General features: G+C 59.2%; 2 protein-coding genes across 4 annotated transcripts in view; one reads left to right on the top strand and one right to left on the bottom strand.

Moving 5' to 3' along the window:
• Positions 1-3,648, top strand: part of ZSWIM5 (zinc finger SWIM-type containing 5) — a 97,017-nt gene extending 93,369 nt beyond the window's left edge. Inside the window, exons 12-14 of the mRNA XM_065071545.1 lie at positions 1,233-1,396; positions 1,685-1,766; positions 2,113-3,648. Coding sequence (XP_064927617.1) covers positions 1,233-1,396; positions 1,685-1,766; positions 2,113-2,975 — 1,109 coding nt within the window. The 3' untranslated portion in view covers positions 2,976-3,648. The remainder of the gene's footprint in view (positions 1-1,232; positions 1,397-1,684; positions 1,767-2,112) is intronic.
• Positions 3,649-5,547: 1,899 nt separating this feature from the next.
• UROD (uroporphyrinogen decarboxylase) lies at positions 5,548-9,064 on the bottom strand. 3 transcript variants are annotated; one of them, XM_005501028.4, is made up of 10 exons: positions 8,826-9,064; positions 7,972-8,084; positions 7,811-7,890; positions 7,561-7,623; positions 7,266-7,463; positions 6,864-7,025; positions 6,592-6,729; positions 6,347-6,447; positions 6,015-6,081; positions 5,548-5,826 (listed from the first exon to the last, which is right to left on the bottom strand). In XM_005501028.4, the coding sequence occupies exons 1-10, from the start codon at positions 9,062-9,064 to the stop codon at positions 5,662-5,664; spliced, it is 1,326 nt and encodes a 441-aa protein (XP_005501085.3). In that variant the 3' UTR covers positions 5,548-5,661. The 3 variants fall into 3 exon arrangements, with proteins under 3 accessions (XP_005501085.3, XP_064927619.1, XP_064927620.1); XM_065071547.1 differs by having other exon boundaries at positions 6,015-6,156; XM_065071548.1 differs by having other exon boundaries at positions 6,015-6,156; positions 7,972-8,201; positions 8,826-8,869.
• Between the last annotated feature and the right edge of the window lie 29 nt (positions 9,065-9,093).

The following is a 9,093-nucleotide window of genomic DNA, read 5'->3' on the forward strand; positions in this document are numbered from 1 at the left end:
TGAGAATGAGGTTTTCATGCTGGGGGTTCAGGGCTGTTGGATTATGTATGTTTTTCCCACTGTCCCCTTCAACGGGTGTTCCCCCACCGCAGCATGTCCCGATGTGATCCTGTGTCCTCACAGCCTTTCTCGCCTGTGCCCCCGCAAGCTGTTTTAGGGAGGCTTGGATTTGGTGGTGGTGCCAGCAGCTGCTGTGGGTGGCAGGAGATATCTTGAGCTATTAGTCACCCGAGATGTCTCTGCATTCCCAGGTGCAGTGCCAGGCTTTCCACACTGCTGTGCATTATTTGGTTTGCTTTGTGTGAGGTTGATGTGCTCAGTTTACGACTATCGGAGTAGAAACATCAACCTGGAACAAGGCAGAGGGACATGATGGGGCACATTGGCATCTCTGATCTGCACCCATGCCAATGGTCCCTCTCCCACCCTTTGTCCTACAGGGGCTGACAGGAGGATTTCCCAAGCCAGATGCAGTATCATGATGTCAAAGACCCTTGATGGGTCCCTCTTCCAAGATCCTGCCCCATCTCCCGATGCCATCACAGCATCCTACTAGCACCCATGGCCTCCTGTGGCAGGAGACCCACAGCATCACTGGGTGTTGTGCCAGGAACCCCCTTCTTTGAGGATATCTCAGACTGAGTTGTGAGAGCTGTGTGCCTCACCTGGGGCATCCAGGACTGAGCCTTTGCAGTGAGCCTCAGTGACCCTGGCCTGGCCTTTGCCAGCCTTGTGTTGGGAAGGGATTTACTGGGCAAGACAGTATGTGTGCAGCAAACAGCTTTTCTTCTTCTTTTTGACATTACTAAATGAAGACTGAGCTTTCTGCAGTTGTTGAGCACTAAGCATCTTCCCAAACCCCTTCTTTGTCAGGAGGAGGCTGCTTTACAGCTGTCAAACTTGAGCCCAGGTAGAACATCCAGGTGCCTGGAGATGTCTGCTAACACTCCAGGACTTGTATGGGGTCGCTCAGGGTTGTTTGTTTTCCCCCTGAGAGGATGGTGTTGAGCAAGGATGGGCGCTGTAGGATCTGTCACCTCCTGGTGAGAACACCCCGTTTTTCTGTTAGTCTGTAGGGCCTGATCCGGCACCTCTGTGCATCCCTCCATGTGGATGTCAGAGGGGCTGACCATGCTGAAGGGGCTGTTCACCGCACAGTGCAGGCAGAAGATGGGGCTCAGGGGTGAGCTGAGGGGAGGACAAACCATCTGACTGTCCTTTCCTGTACCCAGGGGACATGCTGCGCCTACGCACGGTGCTGGAGGCCATCCAGAAGAACATCCACTCCTCCTCCTTGATCTTCAAGCTGGCCCAAGACGCGTTCAAGATTGCCACACCAGCTGACAGCAACTCAGACACAACGCTGCTCAACGTGGCACTGGAGCTGGGGCTCCAGGTACAGGATGGCGTGGGAGGGTGCTTGCGGCCCTTCTGCCCCTCATGCTGCAGCACGGTGGTCTTCCAAGCACGTGGTCCCTCGTGGAAGGATGGCCCTGAGCAGGGAAGCTAAGCCTTGGGAGGCTTCTGTGCTTGCTGAGGTTTGGATGGAGGCAAGGCAGTGCCAGGGAGCCTCATGGGGACCCAGTAGCCAGTTGGGTCAGGGGACTTTTGGGGAGCCCCATGGTGTTGGGTGGCAGCAGTGGAGCCCTGTGGGGCGGCCGGTCACCCTAGGTTTGCCTTGCAGGTGATGCGCATGACCCTGTCCACCCTCAACTGGCGGCGGCGGGAGATGGTGAGGTGGCTGGTGACGTGTGCTACCGAAGTGGGTGAGTGCCTCATCGTGCTGGGGGATCTGGCCCCCATCTAGTGGGAGTGGGGTGGGCACAAACAGCCCAGGGTCATTCATAGCCCTGGGCATCTGAGCTCTCCTGAGTCTCCCATTTCTTCCTGAGTAACTGGATGTAGCCACAATGCTGGCTGGGTTTGGGACTGGGACAGGTCCCCCGTACCCTCAGGCCAGGCCAACAGTGTTTGCTGTGCCCTGCAGCATGGCCGAGCAGGGTGGCCTCTGCCTGTGCCCCTTTGCCCTGGCTCCAGGCACCAGGGACTCAGAGGAACCCCATGATCCGAGCTGAGCTCGGGCTGTGCTATGACCCCGGTATTTTCTTGCAGGGGTGAGAGCCCTGGTGAGCATCCTGCAGAGCTGGTACTCACTGTTCACCCCCACGGAAGCCACCAGCATCGTGGCGGCTACGGTGATGTCCCACAACACCATCCTGCGCCTAAGCCTGGACTACCCACAGCGGGAAGAGCTGGCCAGCTGCGCTCGCACCCTGGCCCTGCAGTGCGCCATGAAGGACCCGCAGAACTGCGCCCTGTCTGCCCTGACCCTCTGCGAGAAGGACCACATCGCCTTCGAGACCGCCTACCAGATCGTCATTGACGCTGCCTCTACCGGCATGACCTACACGCAGCTCTTCACCATCGCCCGCTACATGGAGCACCGGGGCTACCCGCTGCGGGCCTTCAAACTGGCCTCGTTGGCCATGACGCATCTCAACTTGGCCTACAACCAGGACACGCACCCAGCCATCAACGACGTGCTCTGGGCCTGCGCCTTGAGCCACTCCCTGGGCAAAAACGAGCTGGCGGCCATCATCCCACTGGTGGTGAAGAGCGTGCACTGTGCCACGGTGCTCTCGGACATCCTTCGCCGCTGCACCATGACGGCCCCAGGGCTGGCCGGCATCCCCGGCCGCAGGAACTCGGGGAAGCTGATGTCCACCGACAAAGCCCCCCTGCGGCAGCTGCTGGACGCGACGATAAGCGCCTACATCAACACCACCCACTCCCGGCTCACCCACATCAGCCCGCGGCACTACGGGGAGTTCATCGAGTTCCTCAGCAAGGCCAGGGAGACCTTCCTCCTGGCGCAGGACGGGCACATACAGTTTGCCCAGTTCATTGACAATCTCAAACAAATCTACAAAGGCAAGAAAAAACTGATGCTGCTGGTGCGGGAACGGTTTGGGTGAGCCCCGGCCGCGGCCACGCTCACTGGCACAGGGACTTGGGAGAGAAGAAGGAAAGCGGAGATCACCTTCCCCCCATCAGCAGAGGCTGCTCTGTTCTGGTCTTCTGTTTCTTTATTTGTTTGTTTGTTTTCTTTCTTATTTTTTTTTCCTTTCTTGGATTTAACCGTTTCACACGCTGAGAGGATCCAGAGATTCCTTGGGCACAAACCAAAAGGCAACCACAGGGAAAAAGGATGGTTCGCTCAGCCCCCTGCCCTCCCTTGCCAATACCAAAACCTAACCTGGAAATCTAATACCTCTTTCCTGAAGGAAGCAGTCGCTGGAGGGACCCGAAGGTTGGAAAGTGCAAAAATCTTTAAAATCATATGAGGAATTTAAAAAAAATAAAATTAAAAAAAAAAAAAAAATAAAAAGAAAAGCAGAGCGAGCAAAGAAACCCGCAACACTAGAACCTCATGCGTCACCAAAAGCAATGGCTTTGCAGAGCGCTTCTCCCGCCCGCCCGAGACATGCAAACTCCTCTATTTGTGAAGATACTTCAATAAAAACAAGTTAAAGTAACTGTTCTCAGGGATTGCTTACTAAAAGTAACACAAAAAAAAGCATTTATGATACTGTAAATACTATAGTATATGTGTCAATTATTAAATTGTAAAGTTATAATTATTTATAATTCTGTCTTTTATTTGGGGGATACTTGAAATTGTCGTGGGCTGGGGCGATTATTTTTATTATTGCTATTATTATTATTATTATTATTATAACTATTATTTAAAAAACACAAAACAAAACCACAGACAAAAGGAGGAGGAGGCACGCAAACATTTCTCAGGTTCCCATGGCATCGTTGGCAGCGAGAAGGTTGTGGGGGGAGGCGAACATCCACTCGACTCACAGCCCTGGGACGGACAGATGGATGGACGGATGGACAGAGGGAGGAGCGGCAGCCCAGCGCTTGAGGATGACGGGAGGAAGGAACTCGGGGCGACGCTCGCTCAGACACACACGGACGCTGGCGATGGAGGACACGAGCCCAGCGGGCACAGGGGTATGGGGTGCCCAGGCAGGCGGGGGGCACCGGGGCTGCTGGCTCTGGGGAGGGGGGGAAGGGGCAGGCGCAGCCCCGCGACCCCCAGCACCCGTCTGTGTCCCGGCTCCTGGTGCGGCCAGCGCTCGGCCCTGCCCGCTGCGCCCTGCGCTGGGGACAGACTCTGTGGCGGGGCTGGCAGCTCTGCGGTTTTGGTTCATTTCTTTGCCAGTGGGTCAGGGGGGCTGGGGGAGCCGGGGCCGGGCTGGACAATGACTTGTAGTTAGAGAATGTGGGCTAGTTATCTGCTGTCTGGTTTAATTGTTTGGAAAGTGACTTGTGTCCGCGCTCCGGCCAGGAAACCAATTGTACTCGGTCTCTGTCGCCACCAAAATAGCGGTCTTCAACCAGTCTGTTTCTCTCTTTTTTTCCTTCCTTTTTTTTTTTTTCCCCTTTTGCGTGCGTGCGTGTATGTGTGTGTGCGACCTCTTCATCTGATGTTTAATAATAAAAGGGATGAACGTTACTACCTGTATCTCTACTGCCTTGCTTTTAGGTCAGAGGGGTTACCGTGCTTACTGGGCAGCCCAGCACCATGGGGGCAGCTCTGGAGGGAGCCAGCATTGCAGCCCCCCGTGGCACCCAGCACCTGTGCAAGGGGGACAGAACAGTGGCTGTTTCAGGGTGCGATCCCCTGCCAGGCTCAGCGTAAGCAAGTCCTGGCCCACCCTGGTGGCACTGCCCCATTTCTGCTGGCTGGAGCAGCATTGGTGTCCATGTCTTGATCCATCCTACAGCCAGCCTGACTGCAGCGAGTGTCCGTGCTGCGGGATTCTGTAGCGCAATGGTGTGGTCCGGGGTTCCCGGGTCCTGCCAGCACCTCGGGCTGCTTGCTGCAGGGTTTGCTGTGCCACAGGCAGACTTGGTCCCAAGGATTAATCAGAGGAGATGGTGAAGGTGTGTGTGAGGGGGAAGACCTCCAGGACCAGTGGGATGGTTCCAAAGAGGTTCTAGGAGCTGGAGGAGGGTGATGATGCTGCTAGGGCCATGCTGTCTCTGCCACCATCCCAAACAGTGTGGCAGAGTGCTGCTTGTGCTAGTGCCTGGATGGCTACTGCCAATGACCCCCAGGTGAGTCCTGCTGGGTCTCCCGCGCACTTGGGGATGCCCTGTTTTCTGCTTCCACCTGAGCAGGACTGTGGCACAGCTCACGCTGAGCCTGTGGCAGTGGTGGGCTGTGAGCCCCCAGCTCCCCGGCCTCAGGCAGCACATCTCCCACAGCGGGCTGAGCACATCTGTAGCACCAGGAGACACCCGTTGTGCTCTGGGCTCACATCCCCTCTCACAAGCCCTTGGCACAATGATCTGCAGCCTGGCAGGAACAGGCATCCCCCCATGTCGCTGGCATCCCCTTTTCCCCATCCTAACCTGCAGGACAGGGCTCAGGGGCTCCCCCTGACCTCACATGCCCACTGCCAGGCTGTCACCACTGCCCCTTCAGGGCTGTCCAATTCCCTGTCCCCCCAGCCAGAGCCACACGGCTGCTGTGGAGATGGTGCAGGTTTAATGCTGCAGTCCAACCAGGAGCAAGCCCCTGTGACATTGTGCTACTTGGAGAGACTGTGCCCAAACCAGAGTCCTGTCCCCAAGTCCCCAGGCTCAGCTGTGCTTGTTGATGTGGCGGGAATGAGCATGCACGGCCTCCACGAAAGCACCCACGTGCTCAGGGTTCATGTCGGGGTAGAGGCCATGGCCCAGGTTGGCAATGTAGCGTTGGGTCCCGAAACCCTCCAACATCTTCTTCACCAGCTCACCAATCTTCTCCTGTAGGCACAGTGGAAAACCATGTGTCAATCCCATCCCGCCCAGGGTACTCCATCCCCAACACTGCACAGCCAGCCTGGCGGGGGCTGCTGGGACACAAACTGGCAGTGCAGGTAGAGAAACTGAGGCAAGAGGCCTTTAATGCAAGCTGGAACTAGTCGCCATTGCTGACAATGGCCACGACTCACCTTGGGTGCATAGAGAGCACAGGGATCCAGGTTCCCTTGCAGGGTGACATCTTTCCCTGTCTGTGCACTGCAGCAGGGAGGAAGCAGGTGAGTAGTTGTACGTGGTGCAGAGGCTGGGGACAGCCAGGTGCCTGCAGTTGCGCTGCAGGGCACATGGGTCCCTCAGTGCAGCCCCTGGTTGCTGTGAGCTCCACGTAGCATGGGGGCCCAACTGTTCCCATCTCTGGAGCAGAAATCTCCAGGCCTGGGATGGCTCAGGGTGGAGGAAGGGGTCAGCGTACCCGGGCTGGGGTGCTGCCCAGGCACCCGAGTGCTGTGCCAGACTCTCTTACCGAGCTTCCTGCGGCCGGATGGTCCAGTCGAGACCGACCACCTCGTAGCCGGCGTTGGCCAGGTCACGCAGCGCATAGTGTGCGTCCTTCGCAAAGATGATCTGGGGAGGGAATGGACGGGCAGTAACGCTGCTCTGGGTCAGGCCCCTCTTCGCAGGCTGGACTGGGGGAGGCAGGTACCAGGGAATGGACCTGTCACCAGAAGTGCCCCCAGGCCAGGGTCAACCCAGGCAGCCCTGACTCACCATGGGCACCAGGGGCAGTGCCTCCTCCTTCAGCTTGCTCTTGACAGCCCGGGCGATGTTGCGGATGTATGGCAGGGCAAAGTCCTCAAACTGCTCTGGGCCCAGGTGTCCCGCATGGGACTCAAACACCTGGAGCGCCTGCCAGGGACACAGAGCAGGGAGAGCTGCACCTTGGTCCCTCCTCCTTCTCCTCCCAGAAGCTAGACCACCTCTGCACCCTGTCCCCCATCCCTGCCCTCCTGCCTGGACCTGTCCTATGTCCCAGGACACACCTGCGCTCCGGCAGCCACCTGCCCCACCAGGTAGTCAGTGACAACATCAGCCAGCAGCCGCAGCAGTCGGTGGCTTGCCTCGGGGTGACGGTAGAGCCAGCTCTTGGCCTTGGCCATTGTGGTGGAGCCACCGCCTTCAATCATGTACGACATGAGTGTCCACTGTGCGAAGTAGAGAAGTGGAGTGAGGGAGGTGATGAAGACGGGAAAAGATGCGAGGGGCCAGTCACAATGCTGAAGGTAAGACTTGCGAGCATCCTAGAGCCTGGAGCACAAATGCTCCTGCACTGAATGTTTATCACCCCTGCAGCCTTATGGCACCCACAGCTCTGGGGGCATCATGGTTGGTGCCACCCCAGAGGAAAGAGCAGAGAAATGCAGCTGGGAAGCCACATCACTTACAGGAGCACCAGAGAAGCCGATGAGGGGCACCTTGCCCTCCAGGCTGTGTCGTGTCAGCGTGATGGCCTGGAAGACATAACCAAGCTCCGCAGCCACATCCACCTTCTGTCGCAGTTTCAGCAGATCTTCCACCTCCTTTATGGGCTCTGTGAATGTGGGCCCTTTGCCAGGGACCATGACAACTTCCATGCCCAGCGCCTGGGGACAGGGGCGAATGGAAGAAGCAGGAATGGGGTGGCCCTGGATCCAGGCCCATTCCCAGCTGCTGCCCCCCATCGCCAGCTGTGGCTCTCACCTGGGGCACCACCAAGATGTCAGAGAAGATGATGGCAGCATCCAGGGGGAATCGTCTGAGTGGCTGTGGAAGGGAAGAAGCAATGTCAGTGAGGGGCTTGGACCTCCTCCCCATGGAGGGCTTGGCAAGCAAATGGCGTGCTGGGGGCCTCAATGCCTGCACCTGGGGCCACCCAGGGTGGCCAGACCCACCATTTCTCTCAGTCCCCACATGGGCACAGACACACAGACCCCCTCCAGGTGACACTCACCTGCAGCGTCAGCTCACAGCACAACTTGGGGCTCCGGCAAGTGGCAAAGAAATCCTGCGCTGCCCGGGTCTCCCGAAACTCTGCAAGGGACCAGTGAGAGTGTGATGGGGTGAGTGCTGGGCCCCCCTCGCTGTCCCTCCCACACACATCCCCCTGCTCACCGGGCAGGTAGCGTCCTGCCTGCCGCATACACCACACCGGGGTGTGCTCCGTCTCCTCCCCGCGTGCTGCTCGCAGGAACGTGTCGTTCTTCAGCTTGGGGAAGCCCTTGGGGCTGCGGACGAAGGAGCAGAGATGGGTTGTCACTCATGGTGGGGCTGGGTGCCCTGACAGATCCCTGGGGCTGGGGCTGGGGGATGCCAGGGCTGGTGGCCTGTCCCCGCTGCATGGCCTGTGACCACAGAAAAGGGCTCGTGTCCGGCTGTGACAAACGTGACAAATGATCCCCATCATGGTCAGTGCCTCTTCCTGCACAGGACCACAGAGCCCTCCGCGGGGACAGGCGATGCCGGGCCCAGGGCCCCACGAGATTAAGTTATCAGGAGCAACAGTTGCTCCCGCCCGGAGAGATTCGGGGCCAGCGGGGTGTGGGGGTGGGCACCCCCTCCGCCGGTGTCCCCGGTCCCTATCGGTGCCGTGCAGCCCCCGGAGGCCCAGGCACTCGCCGAGGTGGCAATCACATGTCCCCAACCACCCCGCCCGGTGTGACCGCCCGGGCGCTGCTGGAGCCCGGCCTGCCCAGGGCCGAACGGCACCGTCCTGCTGCGGCGGCAGCGGCCGCAGGGACGAAGTCCCCGGAGCCGGCAGGGACTGCGCTGCCACACCAGCGGCCCCGCTGATCCATCCCGGTGAGCGGTCACAGTGCCACAACAGTGCGGGATCAGCTCCCCCAGCGCCAGCCCAGTGACCCTGGTGCCAGAACCGCATCGCCAGGTCCACACCGCTGTCCCCACTGCAGGCCCCGGTGCGTATTCCCGCTCACCCCTCTGGGATCACCGCGGCCCCGGTTACTCACAGGAGCCTCTCGCCGTCCTCCATCCTCCTGCGCCGCTTCCCGGCCCCTCGGCTGCCTCCCGACGCCCCGCCCCGGCCCGCCCCCGGCGCTGCCATCTTGCCGTAAGTCCCGCCTTTCCGTACGCCTCCATCTTGCCCCACCCTCTCCGTATGCCGCCATCCCGTCCCATCCCCGCTGCTCCGTACGCCGCCATCTTGCTCTGCGCCCCGGTCCTCCGTACACGGCACGGGCGCCGCCATCTTGCCCTACGTCCGCCCCATTGGGCGCC

This window comes from Columba livia, chromosome 8, assembly GCF_036013475.1.
Source record: "Columba livia isolate bColLiv1 breed racing homer chromosome 8, bColLiv1.pat.W.v2, whole genome shotgun sequence".
In the NCBI taxonomy this organism is placed as follows: domain Eukaryota; kingdom Metazoa; phylum Chordata; class Aves; order Columbiformes; family Columbidae; genus Columba; species Columba livia.

What these genes read in the sequence shown, in the direction of transcription:
- UROD (XM_065071547.1), bottom strand. Translation starts at nt 9,064, where the DNA reads ATGGCGGCGCCCGTGCCGTGTACGGAGGACCGGGGCGCAGAGCAAGAT. An exon ending in ATCCGGCCGCAGGAAGCTCG is followed by an intron (nt 6,157 to 6,346) that starts GTAAGAGAGTCT and finishes TGTGCCCTGCAG; the next exon opens with CGCAACTGCAGGCACCTGGC. An exon ending in GTGCTCTCTATGCACCCAAG is followed by an intron (nt 5,827 to 6,014) that starts GTGAGTCGTGGC and finishes CTGTGCCTACAG; the next exon opens with GAGAAGATTGGTGAGCTGGT.